Source organism: Pinus tabuliformis, chromosome 6 (genome assembly GCF_031772625.1).
Source record: "Pinus tabuliformis cultivar Carrire ecotype Pingquan chromosome 6, CPIR1, whole genome shotgun sequence".
Classification (NCBI taxonomy): domain Eukaryota; kingdom Viridiplantae; phylum Streptophyta; class Pinopsida; order Pinales; family Pinaceae; genus Pinus; species Pinus tabuliformis.
Window position 1 is genome coordinate 2,040,680,106 of NC_142292.1, and position 21,044 is coordinate 2,040,701,149.

Consider the following 21,044-nt stretch of genomic DNA (forward strand, 5'->3'; position numbering starts at 1 on the left):
CAGAACTGCCCATATCCAGTTTCTGCTAAAGAAAACTCTGCAGATTATCTTTTTCACCATCATTTTCATCCCCTGAGTTCATTCAGCTGAATTCATCTGTAAAACTCCACAGAAAGAGGCCCAAAGCTGCTATTCTACTCATTTCGCCCACACAAACCTCAATTTCCAAATTTCACACTCATAAAATTGAGCCGTGGAGACTCCAGTGGCCTTAAACATTACTCCTCTCAATGCACCCCACAAGGAATTGGAGACACTACCTTTGGCTGATAGGGACTATCTAATCTAGAACTTGGTTGGTGACAGAAACCACCTGCAGACATTCTGTGAGCTGAGGAACAGTTATTTGAATAACAATGATTTTTATGGGATATGGGAATCAAATTTGCCCATATACATCCTCCCCTCTGTCAATATCTTCCCTGAGATAATTCACCTCTGCTGTGAAAACTATGAACCATCTTAAAGGGCAGTCAAGTCTCCATCTGGGAACATCCTCTTTCATATAACTCCTGACTCCATCAATCAAATGGTAAATTTCAAGCCAACTTAGCTGCTGTTACCTCTTTCTATGAAATTCTTGCTTGATGAAGGTCCCAAACTCTCTAGCTCAGAGATAGCCAGAATTTCCCAAGTATTCATGAGAGTAGATCGCTAGCCTACAGGGCCACCTCCTTTTCTCTATGTACATTTCAATGAAGTGGGTAAGTTACTTGTTGATATGATATCTTATGTTCTGGGTTTCAAGACAAGTGAACATATTGATGAAACTATATTGGTCTTGTTGTCTGCATTTACCCCAGGACAGCCCCCTGCTGTCAAGTACAATTATGCCAAATTCATTGCCAATAAGATACATGACCAACTAGTGAAACTGGACAGGGAGGGAGTATTCAAGTATTCATCCTATATCTATCATCTATTCTTATATTATCAGCCAGACTGTTTCCAATGCCCCATCAAAAGATTGGACTCTAAAGGAGAAAAGAGGTCTGTAATTTTTTGGACCTCAGTCTTTCATGAAGTCCGCAGCTCTCCCTACTCTTACTGTGAGTTCATTGACATGTTTTTCTATCCAGTCTCTTCTCTCCTAAAGAGAACTCCTCCTCCTAGACTATCCTATGACATGCAGAAAATATTGCAGCTCTCAAAAAACTACAAAATAGGTGACTGGTACTTCTACCAGAATCACACTGTCATCAGGATATATGGCTGTGAGCTGTGTCCCTACAGACTGCCAAGATATGTGCCAATGAGACTGTTTGCCTTGGAATATTACAAGCAATTTATCAATTCAGATTTAACTCATTTTCATAGCACCAAGAAAAAGGCTCAGTTGAAATTCAGAGACCAACTAGGCCGCTTTGTCATGAACAAAAGAGAAGGATGGCAAGATGCTGATCAAATATTGGGGGAGAAACTCAGGTTAAAAAGGAGTTTTTGGTGGGTACCTTATGACCCAAATGGCTTTATCAATGCCATAAAAATAAAATATAGGCTGTCAGCCTATGAACATTGCAAAATCCCACAAATAGAACAATTTTCCAACCAAGATGAGTGGGTGGAAGGCACACTAGTTGAACAACTCATTGAGGAAGAGATAATGGAGCAAAATGTGAAAGATTTGGAAAAGACTCTTGACTTGGATTCTTTTGGCAGGTGTCATTCAAACTGCCACAATAAGTCGGAGAAGGCACATCAACTGCTGCAGCTTCACAAGCTACCCAAGAAAAGACTACACCAGCAGCAGGTATAGCAAAGGGCAAGGAGGTAGTAGATACAGAGCAAGAAACAATGAAAGACCAGCCAACTACCTCAAAGGAACATAGTCAAGGGAAAGCCCCTCCATTGCAGACAGAGGCACCTCAAATTCCAACATTACAGACTCCTCTCAATGAGGAAAGAAGCAAGAAACGGGACAGGGAAGAGACCACACCTGCAAGTGGGTCAAAACACCAGCCAAAGGCCAAAAGGCAGAGAGTAGATCCTCAAATTGAAGAGGAAATTAGTGAAGGAGTCATAGAGAGTCCAAGGAGAGAAAGGGAAACCAACCAGCAAACATCCACCAGATCTCACAGACAAGAAATAGAGAGGCAACATGGTATGGAGGTATCCTCCTCAAGGTAGCAAAGTAAGCAACCACCTAGTATTAAAGGAACATTCATGGAAATTAAGGCCCAAAATGAATTATTAAGAATACAACTTTATGATCAACTCCTCAAAACAACACCCTCCAAACAACAAAGACTGATGGCAGCTTATGACTTTAAGGAGGAAAAGATGATCTTAAGTCATTTCAAGCCTAAAGTTCAGCAACCACAGACAACTACGGACTACATAAAGAAAAATTTAGAAGTCCTCGCCAAAGACATACATCCAATGGACCAAATTGAGCTACACAAGCAAATAGGTGAAATGGTTTATGCTACATTGGCAGACAAGGCAATGCTGGCCCATTAATTAAAGGAGTCATTAAGCAACACATCTGCCCAATTGGATTTGGAAAGAATATCTTCCTTGGCTAAAGACAACAGAATAAAGACCCTGGAGGAAATTATTGTTGAGCTAGGGCATGATCCTAAGGATGCCAAGGGCATCAAAGCCCTCATAAGGAAAAAGGAAGAAGATATTGTTGCACTTAGAAAGCAATTGAGGCTACTTGCAACCATGCACCCACAAACTACAGAACTTGCAGAAGAGAAGGCAGAAGGAGATACAATGGATTTGCTGATGAGGATGAATCAAAGAATAATTCAAATGGAGCAAGAATTGGAGAAAGCATTGCAAGGAAAGCAGGGAGAGTCAACCTCCCAGCCACCTGAAACAGCTCCAACATTTCCCTCTTCTCCTTCCACACTTGCAACAACAATCCCTCCTATCATCCCATCATCAGCAACAGGTACATCAACCACGGATGCTTCAGCAGCAGCAGCAACAGCAACACCAGAATCTAACATGAGTATGGAAGAAATGATGAGAGCAGTAAAAGAGCTAGAAGTTCAAATGACAGAGCTGAAAGAGGCCAAAGAAAAGTTGGCCAAGTTAGAAGTAAGCTATGACAAGTCCAAGATAATAGTGGCTGAAAAAACAAGAGAAATAAAGGCCTTGGATAATAAAATAAAATCCTTAGAAAAAGAGCTTACTCTTCATAAAACTCTGGCTGAAATCCAGGCAATTTTGTGGTCCAAAATTGGCCAATCTATCACTGACCAATGGCAATCAATTCAGACCATACACGAGCAAATAGAATTGATAGTCATGGCTCAATTTGAGACTCAAAAAGCCAGAGCATTATTGGGAAATATGCCTGAACAGGCCAATAGAATGATTCAATTTTTGAATACTCATACCAAGGAACAACTGACAGCTCTAGATATCAGGAACAGGACAGACATCATTATGATACTGAAGAAGGTGCTGACCCTGAGGAATTTTGTAGAGACTTTAGAAACAAAATGCCAAGAAATGCAGAAAGAAATAAATGCCTTCAAACTAAAGTTTGCAACATTGCAGGGCAAAGGGTTACCCAACTTATTAACCAGCAGTGGAAGACTGTTAACACATGAACAGTATGCCAACAGGGTAAACACCTATATTTCTAATCAAATTACAGCTTCATCGAGCATGTTAGAAGACACAGTGCCTCCCTCTAGATAGAGTCTATATGACAAATTAGAGAATTTGTTCTACATTGAACATGAGATAAATCATCTTTTTGAAGTCTAGCCCAACTTCTATAGATACACTGAAGCTGATGAAACACTAATAAAAATACAAAGACATCAGTTGCCAACAGAAGAATGGTGGCAGGGAATGTTGGAGGTGTTACCGAGGTAATTTTGTTTCTTTTTCCTTTTTTGATCAGCTACAGGTCAGTGAATTCAAATGCACGAGCCACCTGTCAGATAATGAAAACAGCAAAAAGATGAAATCGGGTTGGGACCGTAGCCCATTAAGAGCAAGACCAAGCACCGATGACAAGGCCGGGACAGCTACACAGCAAGACAGCAAACGTAGGAATGCAGAGTAAAGATGCAACTACCAGCCGACTCACTTAGTCCAAAAAGTCAAATGTATCTGACAAACTAAATAGCCAGCACACCAACATTTACTGCTGCATTCATTTCTATCATTTACTTCTTCTGTAGAGTAGATGAAGGAAGTTATTGCGTGATAGCTTATCTACATGATATTTTGTATCTCCTTTTTGTATAAATACCTGCCCATAAGATGTATTTGGGGTTGGTGATTTTCTCTCTGGACTGCACTGTAATTCTGAGACTGTTTAATACAAAGGTTGTTGAAGTTCACTGTTGCTGGACCGTTTGAATGTGGATTTGATGTTCTAGGACCTGCTACAAAATTCCTTTGTCTTTCTATGGATCAATAAGTTGTTCTAAACTGTGTTTTGTGTTTTCTGTGTTTGCAAATTTCATATATGTTTCATAATCTTAGTAAGAGAGAAAAAGAATAGCCCATAATTTGTTTAAATACACTCTGTGTTCAATCTCTGGTATTAATTATGCTTTCTTCAGGATTAGTCATAAACAGGAATTCTTAGCTGCTCCTGTTTCCACCGATTCTTTCACTTTGAATATTGCCTAAGAATTCTTTACTGCTCCTTGATAATGTTCATTCACTTTCCCTCTGCCAGCATGATGAAGGATTCTTAACTACCCTTCATCCATTGGCTTCCACTCCACCATTTTCCAGAATTTAAGGTTGTTCCAAGATTGATTATCTTGCTCTGTAGCATTGCCCTTTACCAAAGAAAAACTCTCAACAATTCGTCCTCATTGACCCCATTCGCCCAATGGTATAAACTGTTTTAGTCTTGCATCCCAGCTCTATTTGAGATCACCATCCAACAAAGTTTAAAATCAAACTCTGTGCATCATAACTAGCCTAAAATACTTCAAAACAAAGCTAAATTACAAAGGGAGAGCCCTCTCTGGTTGCAGGTTGGCTAGAATCTGCAGCTAAAATACTGGTTAGTGGTTACCTCGGCCGTATTCCCTTTTGGAGGTAGGGAACAACCTGAGTGATAACAACGGGGACCATTAAATATGTCTTTGTGATATTCCCTACAATCTTTTGCCATGTGCCCAAAGTTTGTACAAGAATAGCAATAACCAAGAAATATACTTTGGTACCTAGGAGAAGAAGGTTTCATTGATGTAATTTGAAGTCTTTTTTCCTTGGGATCCTTTGATGATAACGATTTCTTTTTGCATACTTGACACCATCTGCATTTCTTCTTGGAATGGGATTTCTTACATTGTTGTCTTGACTCTTCTCCTTTCCTTTGTTGGAATGGGATCATCAATATTTATTCCAAGTTTCTCCACATAATTGTTGTTTGAAGCATTAGGTTTTGCATCATTCTTGCTCGAGGGTTCACCTGCATAGCCAAGACTTGATTTATCAAGGGGATACCTTTGATGACTTAGGATGTCATCTAGGGTTAGATAACTTTTCAAGTTCTTATTCAACAAGTCAACTTCCTTTTTAAGAAAGACAATTTCTTCCTTCATTTCCTTGCATTATTCATCTTTGTTTGATAGAATGATTTCCATTTCTTCCTTCATCTTGGTCACTTCACATGATTGTGACTTAAGAGAAGTGATTTCTGATCTTAACTTGGTGGTGTCATCACGTTTTCTTCTAGTTGGCATATCATGGTGTTTCTCTCCTTTTCTGCTTCATCAACTTGTCCTTCTATGAATGCCAAATCTTCCATCACCTTCTCGGCTCCTTGTGCTTATTTTATTGCTTCTTCTAGTTGAGATCTAAGAGAGGAGACCTCTTCCTTGTATAGATCAATATCTGCTTCAAGTTTTTTCAAGCTCTTGTGCCTTTGTTGAAGATATCTTCCCGTTTCTTTGCCTTATCTAATGGATTTGTCATGGATATGACTTCTTCATGATGCTTTCTCTTGTTTTTATGAAATTCTTCCTTAATCTTGTTGAGCTCCTCATCTCTTTCTTGTACTTGAAGCTTGCCAAGGTCAACTTTCTTCCTTGTCTTGTCCTAGTCACCAACTTGTGCTTTCTTCTTAAGTTCCTCATTTTCGTTTTTCAAATTGTTAATCTCTTCTATGGCAGTCATAAGTTTACTGAGGAGATCTTCTTCAAAATATTCTTCATTCTCTTCATCTTCTAGGTCTTCTTTAGCCTTGATGTTATCACTCTTATCTTCAGCTTCCTTGATGGGCTCTGAATTTCCTTCTTGTTTTCCATCATTTTCTTGACTAAAGATCATTGTCAACACTCCTTTTGAGTGAAGAACATGAATTTTATTCGATATGCCTTTTGCTAACGAACATTTTTTAAAATTGGCCTTCATAGAATCAGGTAGCCCATTCAAGATTGCTTTCATTTCTCTTGTATTATGTTCCTTGGATTCTCCATCCTTCATGCTATCATTAATCATCGATTTCTAGATTTCAGTGCTTTGAGTCTTTAAGAAATTCCACATTCTTTCCTCCCATATATCAAAGTTTCCATTGAACAATGGAGCCTTCACAAATTGATTGACTTCAATTTCAGTGGTTGAGGGAGACACATCTTTAGGAGGATTGGAGACTTTCTACCTTGGCTTCGCCATTTGTGTTATAATGACCAACTTTCAAACTATTAGGCTTTGAGTGAAGGTATTGGCTCTAATACCAATTGTTGGAAATACTGAGAGGGGGGTGAATCAATATTTCTTTTCAATTGTTACTTTTACCAGCTAGATCATTTATATTTAGAATATATAATGAACAATAAAAATAAATGATTTTATTAATTTCAATTTCACAATAAATGAAGTACAATGTTTATAGGGCCCCAACACTAGATGAAGACATCGATCTTCAATCTCCCAGGCTCCAACCTGTTGCCAAGAACCAACTTGGAATTTTGTTAGGCTCCGACATCTAGGGCACTGACCCTATCTTCTCAAGGCACTCACCTTGCGTTTAGAGGCTCCAACCCTAGGGCACCAACCCTTCTCTGGTGCAGACTCTGATTTGGTTTCTTGAGGACTCCGATCCTCTAGGGCTCCAACCCTATCTTATCTAAGGCACCAACCTTGAGTTTAGGAGCACCAACTCCAAGGACACCAATCTTATATTTTCCAAGCACCAACTTGGACTTTCCAAGGCACTAACCTTGTCAATTATGAGGCACCAACCCTATAGCTTCACTTTGTCAAGGTATGTTTGGTTGTACTTCATGACTCCCAAGGTCTTCTTCACTGAGCCCTATCAATATTCAGCTTCAATGTAGTCTTCATGCTACATCATCAATGACAACCTTGATCTCTTCACATGAAGGTGTCTCCGCTGTCCTTCCTGGTACCCAATAAGATTCTCCAAGTCACTTCATGATGACTAGTGCATCAAGGTCTCCAAGGATCTCCATGAATCTTCGAAGGCAGCTCGAAGGGAAAGGATGTATACTCTAAGACTACTCTAGAAGAGTCTTCAAAATCAATCCTCTTTCAAGAGTACTTCAAACTGGTTCAAAACCAAGGCTTTCTCCACTATTGTTCAACAAGGCTCTTCAAATTACTTCTTCAACAAGTCTGCAAGGAATGCTTCAAAGGTATACAACAAGTATGCTCTTCGATATATATCAATCATAGTCCAAACAGTCTCAAAAAAAAACTTCTCCAAACTATGCCTAGTATGCTGCTTCATGATGCTCACAAATATTTCTGCACAAGACGCCTTTACAAAAGATAACTTCAAAGATTTCCTCAAAACAATTCTTTAAACCAACTTTCAAAGTCAATATGACATGCTCCAAGTGATGATGTGTTGTATGACTGTGATAAATGATCTGATGACAACTCAAGAAGATTGAATTCTCGGTTAGACTATCCTCCACAAATATCTGTTTGAGTTGTTAGCCTCTTATCCACATATACAAGCTCCAAAAGATTGAGTCTATTCATAGTTCTATCCTCCAAGGTGACTGTCCTGAGATAACTATAGCTCTTGAGAGGTCTGAGGTGTCATTGTCACTGTCCGCAAATGCAAATCCAAGCTTTTTATATGCCTCCAATGATTGTCCTGTAGTCTGACTTGTTCTCTGGATCTGATCTTAAACTGTTGAGTGTTAACAGGTCTGAGCTTTTTATGTGACTGTCCCAGCTAGAAGATATACAAAGTCCAGGCTTGAAGGAGGCCCGAGGTTGATGTTAGCTGCTACAGGTGACTGTTATATATATAATCTTAGCTTCACTGTATAGTAGCAACAAACTTCTGCAATGATGACTGAGTTCAGGACTGAGGAAAGGGTTCAAACTTCAGGTCCGTCCTTAAGTCTGAGTTGAGGTCTACACCATAGTCCACTGTCTAATCCGAGTCTTTTTTAAGGAGTTAGAGCCACTATTTTTATAGATATCCAAGCATTGTAATGAACTGTATTACAGGTCCAAGGTACTTCTATTCAGGTAGAGATGTATGCAATCATCACAGAGTTGTTTCAATGAGTGTTCAATAATATCAAACCCAAAAACGATTCCTTTAAGCTTTCTCCTTTTTCTTGTGATGCTTGCCGAGGTCCTGAGATTTTTACCGAATTAGATGGCAAGAAGGATGTCTGAAATCCCCAATACCTAGTGGTTTTTTCATAGCAAAATGAAAAGACACATCCTTGTTTGGAGGCCGATTTGTGTAGGCTTGTTCAAGTTGGCTTACTAGGCAGAAAAATAACTTTAACTTGTAAAATCAATAACTTTCAAACTACTTGGAGTTTCGGGCCAAGTAATAGCTCATTGGAAAGCTAAAAATATTCTCTAAAGGATGGTGAAGGTCTCATAGAGAAATTCTGCCTCTATGGTAGTAAAAAATATTTTTAATGTGACTGGTCATTTATTGGTGCAGAATTGGAGGTAGGGCCATTTGCGTTATTTAACATGTCCTTGCCTTCTTCATCATAGGGTCACGATATCATAAATGATATGTCATCAAACATATGCTACATCTTGTAATATTCAATTATTAGTATCACTAGAGGTAAAGTCATCAAGGATTTCTCCACATTATCAGAGGATTGTCATGTCATCATGTGTTTTTCATCAAGATCATCAGAGGTAAGACATGTCATCATGTGTATGTCACATAAGTCATCAAGAGCTTCTAGATCATCAAGGTGTCTTGACATCTTTATCAAACATGAGTTATAGTCATCCTCTAGCATGTCAAGAATATTTGCTACTGCCAAATTGACGTCAATGACAACCTAGATTAACATTGCTTCCAATGGGTTTCCTTCTAGACAAAAATTCCACTAGATCACAAGCCTCATTTTTGTCCAAGGATGCCATTTCATTAACCATGGTCTCTTTCCAGAGTTTTCCATCCTTTGAATATATGGCCTCCTTGACAGTTCTGCGACGATCATCAGTGATAGATAAAGCAAAATTTAAATAGAAAGCAGATGGGCTATAACTTTCTGGCTACCTTCTTTCTCAAACTGATCTTCTCACAACTGGAGTTTGTGGCTCTTTCTCTTCTGATTCTTTTTCTACTACAGAGTCTGATTCTTCCTCCTTTAGCTCAAACTCTATCTTCACAAGTTCCTTTGGTAGGACTTCATGTTTAATAAAATATTTCACCTCTCCAAACACCACATCTCGAGTGTACACAACCCTCCTTGTTTATGGGTTCTAAAGCTTATAACCTTTTAAATCATCCTTATACCTAATAAAGATTCTGCTTTCCTATTTACTATCCGACTTGTTTCTTTTCTACTTTTGAACATGTACATATGCATCAAATTCAAATACCCTTAGATGTGAAAGAGAGGGTTTGTTACCAGTCCATACCTCTTGTGGAGTCTTATCTTCCAACGCTGATGAAGGTGATCTTTTAACCAGGTAACATGCAGTCTCCACCGCCTCTTCCCATAATACCTGTCTTAACCCGACACCACTAAGTATGCTTCTTTCCTTTTCCATCAACGTCTCTTTCATTCTTTCTGCCACTTCATTTTGTTGAATTGTGTATGGAGTAGTATTCTACCGTGCTATACTACACTTCTTGCAAAAATCTTCAAATTCCTTCTTGTAGAACTCTCCACCATTATCTGTCCTCAACACCTTTATATTCTCCTCTGTCTGGTTTTCCACCAAAGCCTTAAATTCTTTAAACATGTCAAAGAATTCATATTTTTTCCTGAGGAAATGTATCCATGTATTCCTTAAGAAATCATCTATAAACGATACATAGTACACAGACTTACCTAGTGATGGAACCGACACAAGTCCAAACACAACATTGTGCACAAACTCTAATATCCCTTTCACCCTCTTAGCACCAGAGGGGAAACTCACCCGATTTTGATTCCCATATAAACAATGTTCACAAAAATCGAAATCTAGAGAGAAATTAGACATACCTTGTACCATAACATTACCATGAAGTATTACGAAGGCCCTTATCTCCAATATGTCCAATTCTTTGATTCCATAACATGGTTTTTTATCTAGAGACCACTAGATTTTCTGCTCCACTTTCAGGAACCACATTACTATTGCACCCATCAATAATAGTACTACCCAGAAGCTTGTACAAAGTTCCAATTTGAACTCCCTACATCAATACCAGTGCTCCTCGATCCATCTTGCAGGTACCTTTCTCGAACACTATTTTTATACCCGCATCATCCATCTTGCTTACAAAAATCTGATATCTGGCCAATGCAGGAATATGAAGAACACTCAGAAGTGTTCTAATCATTCCACCTTGCAACTGTAGTTTGAATTTTCCGCATCTGAATTATTCTAGCCTTCTTGACATCCCTTAGGTAGACATCACCACCATCATATTTTTCATACTCGCAGAACCACTCCCTATGGGGAGTGAAGTGAAAGGATTTCTTTGATTCAATCAACCATGCCTCATGATCTACATGTGTACTTGAAGAGGAAGCCAAGTACACATCCTCACTTTCATCTGATGTGGTTTTCATCTCTGTAGAAGGAGCATTATCAGATCCATCTCCTTTCTCAGGAGCTTTAGATCTATGGTCCTTTTTGTAGTGCCATTCCTTTCCGCATTTCCAACATATCTTTACATGTTTTCCTGGAGATTTAGGTCTCCCAATCGAGGACCTTTTTTATTTATTCCCTATTCTGGGACCGTCCTCGTACAGACAAGGTATCTCCATTCTAACTCTCCATATTTTTCCGTCTCATCTCCTCTGACAACAAGGATGAGACTTTCATCAAACTTCAAGGTAGTTGTATTGCTACCTATTGCAACAATTTGATTATCCCACCAATCTGGTAGAGAACACACCAAACTGATGCACTTATCTTCATCTGAAATTTGTATATTAACATATAACAACTGACTTACCACAATATTAAAGGCGTTGATATGCTTTGTCATCGAGTCTCCATCCTTCATCCTCAGACTATACATCTTTTTCCGCAGGAACAATTTGTTCACTAGAGACTTAGATTGGTACAAAGTCCCTAACTTTACCCACAAATCCTTTACTGTACCTTCCCATGATACATTCAACAATACTAAATATGAGATACACAATCATATTGTGCTCTTTGCCTTCTGGTCTAACTTCGCCCAATCTTTTGCTGACATTACCGTTGGTTTAGTACCTGGATCTACTACGATCCACTAATCTTTATCCACCAAAAGAACCCCCATATTGTGCTTCCACAACTAAAAACTATGACCACTATATTTCTCGATCTCTATATTTCCACTGCTCACCATCTTCATTCACCATAGGAATTGATCTCGCAGATCTCCCACTGAACAAGGTGTACCACAGGCCCAAGCAAAACCCCTTAACAACAAAGGCGTCCCCTTGAAGCTGAAATATCTCTGACACCAAATGTAGATTTTAACCCTGTACATAAATTACCTGCAAACGAATTCTTATAAATATAAAATATACAATGGCAAGAAACACAAAACAAATACACAAATATTTTCCCCTAGATCCAAAAACCAAGGCTACCAGATTGATTTTTTTGCATTATGTTCCTTTCAATGTTACAATACATATATATACATGCGGAAGCATTCATAAACCCCAATCTGTTAACCCTGAATTAGCACATAACCTTAGTTTCTTTGAATAGATCTACAAAATACCATGGGTAGAAAACCATCATGCCCAAAACCATGGGTGGAAAACCATCATGCCCAAAACCATGTGTGAAACCCATGCACAAAAATATAGGTAGGTCCGCCCACCTAATATAGGGTCCAATATTTTTTTTCCTGAGGTGTTGCCTCAGACCCCATGTAGGATATCCCCTTTGAAATCCCCCGACAGGGGGGGCTGCATCCCCTATGTGACTCCTTTGTTGCGCCCGGTGCAACGAATAGAGGTGTCTATTGCCCCCCTTGTGACCCCTCCGCGCGTGCGACTAGTCGTGGAAATAATATTACACACACCCAACACTACAAGTACCTTAATAGCCAATGTTATTTTATGAAAATTTGCATATCCTAATATAATCTCGTAAGATTAATCTCCAAGAACCTTAAGAAACACTGTTGTTTTTATGAAAAATTGCATATCCTAATAGAATCTCATAAAATTTGCGTAGGCTTCCTAGGAGAAAGAGAATAATGGCTTCTCAACACTTTTTATTATAAGAGGAATTTACATGCAAGGGCTACACTCACTCCTTAGTTTTCTTACTCTCCTTTGACAGTTCTTCAAATGATTTACAACATTTATGGAAATATCTTCATAAGCACATGAAATTAGTTAAATTGATACACTGTGCTCTCTAGAGTAACATGCACTTAAGAGACATGGGATTTTTGTCTTCAATATCTTGAGAAATTCAAAGGATTATCTTCTCGACATTCTCCTTCCATGACTAGTGGTTTCATTGGGCACACCTGTAAGCTATGAGAATCAAAAGCTTTTCTTTAATAACTATGAGAACCATTATGTTCTCTCCTTGTGGTAGGTTCAATGGGACACCTGTGCATCAAAATTGGTTTTCGAACTATGTCAAGATGCATAAGCTAAGGTGACTTCCAACTTTGAATGCTTCTTGGTGATCCCAAAAGTCTATTTGTTTCTTCAACATGATCTGGTCTCTCATCACTACATTGATATTCTATTTCTATCAAATATCCATTAGAATGGCTGTGCTTGTGCATCTTCTTTGTATTTCATTTGGAAGAATGGAAGCATACCCTCTATCATCAAATGTTAGTTCTCCTTGTGTACATGTGAAAAGAGAATTTAAAGCCCCCCTTTACAATCTTGTACTATGCCATCACAATCTCAAATGTATCCATTATTAGGGCCCATAAAATCAGATAAATACCCAAGGGTTTGCTTCCTCCATACTATTTGGAAACATGAACCTCTAAAATTGGCTTCTCCAAAGCATGACTCAAAACCAACGAGGTCCTTCACTACAAAGTTTTCCAAGCCACCCTTGCTTCAAATCGACCCTTCATTAAACCATTCCATAAAAAATCTTCAAGTCAACTCTTTAATTTAATTAGATATATCCCATGACATGAGGTTGGCTTGAGACTTTTGTTATATATCGGCCAAGTTACCCATTAGAAAAGATTGATGCACATAGGTGTATATATATGTCATATGCCACTCAAGTGAAGCACATATACCCATCATTTCTCTGTAATTCCGAGTGAAGCACCTATCCCTGTCATTTCTGATGCAGAAGCATCCGAATGAAGAGGCGACAACTGGGAAATATTTTTGTTCTATTTTAATTTGTTTCATTTAAAATTAAGGCCGACTCAACCATTGTTAGTTCTTAAATTAGGCAAACAGATTAAGTTAGGATTAGTTAAGAACTGTTTGAAGAAACTGTTGAGCAATTGAAAAATAACTGAGGAATAGTTCCTCAACTGTAAAAGAAACTGCTAATAATGTATTGAAAAGAAAAGACAGAGAGGGAGAGAGGGGTTCTTATTTTTTTATAGCCAGATTAGAATGTGTTTGTAAGCCTATGGGCAGAGTGTAAAAGAGGCCACTGGTATTAGAAGATCAGGCCAGAGAGAGAGACAAAGTCTCAATATGTGATCCTTTGTTTATTTGTTATATGCAAGGATAAATTCAAATCAGTATAAACGTGTGTTTTGAGTTATTGAATGATGAATTAAATGTGAATCAGAGTTTCTGCACTATATATATATATATATATATATATATATATATAGATATATATATGTATATATATATATATATATATATATATATATATATATATATATATATATATGTATATATATATATATATATATATATATATATATATATATATATGTATATATATATATATATATATGTATATATATATATATATATACATATATATATATATATATATATATATATATATATAGATATATATATATATATATATATATATATATATATATATATATATATATATATATATATGCAGGCAAATTCGGCGAACACAAAGAGCGGAGCGCATACACAGAGAGGAAAGAGTGAGAACGAGGCAGAGGATCGTGATGGATCATTGGATCCATTCGAAGGAAGGACCAAAGAAATGTTTGAAGCATTCGTGATTAAAGAATCATCGAGTTTAAGCTCAGGAGAGAAGAGTTGCATAGCGGAATAGCGGAGGGCCAAAACCATTGAGGAACCTGAAGCCACAGAGAAACATTGGGGATGTGTTATAAGACCCAAATAATAGAGGAGCGAAAGATTGAAGAATCGATGCTCAGGGACTGTTGGATCTGACCGATCAACGGTTGAGATCTGATCGTAGAGAATAGGCGGAGTTATAAATATCACATCGGAGGAAAACAAAGGCATGAATAACCCCAACCTCAAGTGATTACTGATTGCGATTAAGCGATAAAGTGAGGAATGTTATCCCCTAGGACCACGGAGGAAGCTTATCAGAGTGCTTTGAAGGCGGAGGAAAAGATTGCTAGGAAGCAGAATGCCAAAAGAGGACGTGGTTCTTGTAGAGGGCAAGGAAAGACCTTTGACATTGGTAGGACTGCCAACAACAATGAAGAGGGTAGTAGTTCGAAGACTTCAGGATAGAGTGAAAGGGAAGGTAACACCAGAGGAGGAAGGTCATACCAACGAGGAAGAGGTAATGGCAGAGGTAGAGGAAATGCCTATCAGTGTTACAAGTGTCACAAGTGGGGACACAGGTCCTTTGAATGTCCTGAAAATGAACAAACTGGGCAGAGGGGATCATATGTCACTCAACCCGATGAAGCAGAGGCACCACCACAGGAGGTGGAAAATATGCCAGAAACCGGGGAAGCCTTGGTGTTGAACAAGGTATTGATAAAACCAGCTAAGGAAGTAGCTGATCAGACACAAAGGAAAGTATTGTTCCGGACTATATGTAAGTCGCACGGAAAATGCTGTAAATTGATTATTGACAGCGGGAGCACTGATAATTTGGTAGCTACGGAGATGGTGGAGAAACTGGGTTTGAAGAGAGCAAAACACCCAACTCCATACAGGGTGTCGTGGTTGCAGAAGGGACACCAATTGTTAGTTGATGAACAATGCGAGGTAGATTTTCAGATAGGCAAGTACAAGGATAAGGTGACTTGCGACATAATGCCGATGGACGTGTGCCATATTCTGCTGGGTAGACCATGGCAGTACGATAGGAAGGTAGTCCATGACGAAGAGAAAAATTGTTACAGATTTGTCAAAGATGGGATAAAGCATACCTTGGTACCCATGAAAGAAGAGGAGACAACAGAAACAAGTGGAACGAAAGCATTGTTGCTAGGAGGAAAGGAGTTTTTGCGACGGATTGAGGAGAGTGAATTGGGTTATGCAGTTGTGAGAAGACCAAGGGCAGTGTTAGTACACACCAACCTTACTGATTTACCTGTGGAGATACAGAACATGCTGCAAGAATTTAGTGATATTGTGGTAAACGATCTACTGGACAAATTACCACCAAAGCGAAGCATTAGTCACCATATTGATTTTATTCTAGGAGCCAGTTTGCCAAATAAGGCTACCTATCGGATGAGTCCAAAGGATAATGAAGAAATCCAAAAGCAGGTGTAGGAGTTGTTGAACAAAGGACTGATTCGGGAGAGTTTAAGCCCTTGTGCAGTTCCGATTGTTTTAGCTCCCAAGAAAGGAGGTGAGTGGAGAATGTGCATGAACTCCCAGGCCATTAACAAGATCACAATCAGGTACAGATTCCCTTTACCTAAGATGGATGATATTATGGATTGTTTGAGTGGAGTAGCATACTTTTCAAAGATAGACCTGAAACGAGGCTACCATCAAATTAGAATTCGAGAAGGTGACGAGTGGAAGACAACTTTCAAGACTAATGAAGGCTTGTACGAATGGCTGGTTATGCCGTTTGGATTGAGCAATGCCCCTAGCACGTTCATGCGGTTGATGAACGAGATGCTGAAGGAATTCATTGGGAAATTTGTAATTGTATATTTGGATGATATACTTATATTCAACAAGACGAAGGAAGAACATTTTCGACATGTGAGGTATGTATTGGAAAAATTACAGCAGAATAAATTACTGATAAATTTGAAGAAATGTTCTTTTTTCAAGAAAGAATTAATTTATTTGGGATTTGTGATTTTTGAGAATGAACTAAAAATGGATCCAGAAAAGGTTGCAGCCATAGTTAGCTGGCCATCCCCCAAAAGTTTGTTTGAGGTACGGAGTTTCCATGGATTGGTGAGTTTTTATTGGAAATTTATTAAAAATTTCAGTGGGATTTGTGCACCCATGCTGGACACCATTAAGAAAACAAATCAGCCTTTCCATTGGACAGAAATGGCAGAGAAGAGTTTTCAGCTGCTCAAAAGGAAAATTACCGAAAAACCGATTTTGAGATTACTAGACTTTAACAAACTTTTCCAAGTTCGTTGTGATGCTAGTGGGACAGCCATTGGTGCCGTACTCAGTCAAGAGGACAAGCCAGTAGCCTATTTCAGTGAGAAACTAAATGAAAGTAGGCAGAAATACACGTCTTATGACAAGGAATTTTATGCAGTGGTTCAAGCGCTAAAGCATTGGAGACATTATCTGTTGGCCAATGAATTTGTCTTATTTTCGGACAATTCTGCGTTGCAGTATATTATGCAGCAGCATAAGCTGAACCATAAACATGCGAAGTGGGTGGAGTGCTTGCAGAGTTTTACGTTTGCGTTGAAACACATCAATGGTCAAGCGAACAAAGTGGCAGATGCGTTAAGCAGGAGAAATTTGATCCTACAGGAAAGTACAATACAAGTATTAGGATTTGAACATCTTAAGGACTTGTATGAGGCAGATGCAGATTTTAAGGAAGCTTATGAAGCTTGCCAAAATCCATTGTTGAGAGATAACAGTTCATGGCTGGACTATAATATGCAGGAAGGGTTGCTGTTCAAAGGAGGCCAGTTGTGTATTCTGAAATGTTCTATGAGAGAGAACTTAATCCAGGAAAAGCATAATGGAGGTTTACCTGGGTATTTTGGCATAGACAAGACCTTGGATTATTTGAGCCACTTTTACTACTAGCCAAAGATGCGCAGAGATGTACAAAGGTATGTGACTAGATGCAAAGTGTGTCATCTTGCAAAGGGAAACAAACAAAACACAGGGTTGTATACACCCTTACCCATTCCGAACAAACCATGGGACTCAGTCAGTTTAGAATTTGTCTTAGGTTTGCCAAAGACACAACGGGGATTCGACTCCATCATGGTGGTGGTGGATCGTTTCACCAAAATGGCACATTTCATTCCATGCAGGAAAACCAGTGATGCCACACATGTAGCGCATTTGTTCTTTACCGAGATAGTTAGATTACATGGCTTGCCAAAGTCTATTGTTTCAGATCAAGATGTTAAATTTACAGGACATTTTTGGCGAACCTTATGGAAGAAATTAGACACCAAACTAAACTTCAGTTTAGCTTATCATCTGCAAACCGATGGTCAAACTGGAGTGGTGAATCGAAGTCTAGGAAATTTATTGAGGAGTTTGGTTGGATAAAATTCTCGATAGTGGGATCATGTGCTTGCACAAGCGGAATTTGCTTATAACGATTCACCCAACCGAAGCACGGGCAATGATCCTTTCCAGATCCTATACCGAATGCATGCACGTGGAGTACATGAGTTACGGGATTTGGGACAGTTGGAACACAGGAGTACTGATGGTAAAGATTTCACAAAGGCAATCAATGATCTTCATGAAAAAGTGAAATTAAAATTACAGAACAACAGCCAAAGATACAAGCAGAAGGCATATTTGAAAAGGTGGGAGGTACAATTCAACGTAGGAGACATGGTATTAGCACACCTACACAAGGAGAGGTTTCCTACGGGCGCATACTACAAGTTGAAATGGAAAAAAATTGGACCTTGCAGGATTCTTTGGAAGTTTTCTGCGAACGCCTACGAACTGCAGTTACCCCCAGGTATTGGAATTTTCACCCATTTTCAATGTAGCAGATCTGTACCCCTACAATGCGATGGATGACGAAGACAGTTCAGAAAGATGAACATGCGACACCTAGAAAGAGAATGATTCGCGGATTAAACAAATGCCCCTAGCAAGCCTTTAGAGATCAAATAGATCCTAGATACCCAGGTGGCGAGATGGACTCGAAGGAAGGAATATTTGCAGTACCTAGTCAAGTGGAAGGGTCATCCTATCAAAGATAGTTCTTGATTAGATGTTGGCCACATTCAAAGCGCTGGGTACTCTATTGAAGAGCTCATGGACAGGAGCCATGAATTTAATTTACCCTGGGAGCCTGATGCAGGAGCATCTGAATGCATAGGTGACAGTTGGGAAATATTTTTGTTTTGTTTTAATTTGTTTCATTTAAAATTAAGGCCAACTCAGCCATTGTTAGTTCTTAAATTAGGCAAACAGATTAAGTTAGGATTCGTTAAGAATTTTTTGAAGAAACTGTTGAGCAACTGAAAAATAACTGAGGAACAGTTCCTCAACTGTAAAAGAAACTGCTAATAATATATTGAAAAGAAAAGAGAGAGAGGGAGAGAGGGGTTCTTCTTTTTTTTTTAGCCAGATTAGAATGTGTTTGTAATCCTATGGGTAGAGTGTAAAAGTGGCCACTGGTATTAGAAGAGCAGGCCGGAGAGAGAGACAGAGTCTCAATATGTGATCCTTTGTTTATTTGTTATATGCATTGATAAATTCAAATCAGTATAAACGTGTGTTTTGAGTGATTGGATGATGAATTCAATGTGAATAAGAGTTTTTGCACAATATATATATATATATATATATATATGTGTGTGTGTGTGTGTGTGTGTGTGTAGGCGAATTCGGTGAACACAAAGAGGAGAGCGAATACACAGAGAGGAAAGAGTGAGAACAAGGTAGAGGATCATGATGGATCATTGAATCCATTCGAAGGAAGGACCAAAGAAATGCTTGAAGCATTCGTGATTAAAGAATCATCGAGTTTAAGCTCAGGAGAGAAGAGTTGCATAGTGGAATGGTGGAGGAACCTGAAACCACAGAGAAACATTGGGGAAGTGTTATAAGACCCAAATAATAGAGGAGCGAAAGATTGAAGAATCGGTGCTCAGGGACCGTTGGATCTGACCGATCAACGGTTGAGATCTGATCGCAGAGAATGGGTGGAGTTATAAATATCACATCGGAGGAAAACAAAGGCATGAATAACCCCAACCTCAAGCGATTACTGATTGAGATCAAGCGATAGAAAGGTCCGTTAGATCTGTGAGAAGGGTCAACGACGGGGATTTAATCACAATATTATTTTCGGGAAGTGAATAGACCTTGCCTTAAAGAAGTGCGACAGTGATGCCGATGCGACCAATGAAGTGATTGCATTGCAAATAGTAGCAGTGCTGTATCGGCGAAAAAGGAACACGACATACGATTTGGCGGATCCGATAGAGTTATAAACACAGTGTATATGGTTTGAATTCCGATTGCGTTTATCGCATATTGGAAGCGGAGGGGAAATGTGTTAAAGAGACCCACGAAAGTAGGCGACTGCGATTAGCGATAAAGGAGCCTCAAGAATTGTGAAAAGGCTATGGAATAGGTGGAAAAAGGTATAAATGACATGTTTTATGCGTATTTCCCTTATAAAGGGTTTATAATGAAATAAAGCGCTGATACGTGGTTTTCATGTGTAAGTCCAACCTTACCATAAGTGTGGGAGCTGATTATATATGCGGCATAAGGGTTAATGGAAGGTTTATGAGGGTGAATGATTCCGATAGAAAGGAAAGGATGGGTTTTATCAAGACTGGGCTATTGTAATGAATTCGTTCCATTGAGGTTTATTTAAAGGGGCATAACCGTAAAGTTTTGAAGACTGGGATACACAGGTAACCCTGTTTCAGGTTGTACTGCGTCAATTTCTCTATAATTTCACATCTTACTCCATCTATATGGCAAGCTATATCTTTTATGAAAACAAACCAATAAAATAGAAATTAAACAAACTTGCACAGAAAAAGACAAAAAATGACCACACATGCTAGCAGGATGAAACACTAGGATATGATCACGCATATGAAACACTGAAAGGTGAAGTTATTGCCAACAAGATCATCAACAATTAGCGTGAACCTATGGATGTAATTGCAATTGTATGTCTCCTTTGTTCTCTTTGTCAATTTTCAAGGTCACTAGAGTACTGCTTGCGCATAGGAAATGGACAACATGGTTAGACCAAACTTTTGACCTACGATTCACGCTGTCTCATAACAACTTGGATGTGAATGAAGCACCACACAACCATCTCAGTGCTTTGGTATTCAAAACCCATGTGCTCCATCTGCTACAATACTCCTCGAGGTATGATAAAATTTTAACACCTGATCCAAAACTAAATTGTGTGAGCAGGAAACCTTCAACTGACACAATGGCATTGCTCTCTTTGACATATACGCCAACTCTGCCAATATGATATACAAATGAATCTCCTTTATTGTGAATAGGACATAAAGTGACATGATGTAACCTATCATTAGGCCGACCTAACTATAATTAATAAATTAATGATGAAGTCTTATTATGGTCTTA

At 38.7% G+C, this 21,044-nt stretch overlaps 1 protein-coding gene across 1 annotated transcript; it reads left to right on the top strand.

The window, feature by feature from the left end:
• Positions 1-15,434: 15,434 nt before the first annotated feature.
• Positions 15,435-16,049, top strand: LOC149267440 (uncharacterized). The gene has a single exon (XM_089411777.1). It carries the CDS (start codon positions 15,435-15,437, stop codon positions 16,047-16,049), a length of 615 nt encoding a protein of 204 aa, XP_089267903.1.
• The last annotated feature ends 4,995 nt before the right edge of the window (positions 16,050-21,044 follow it).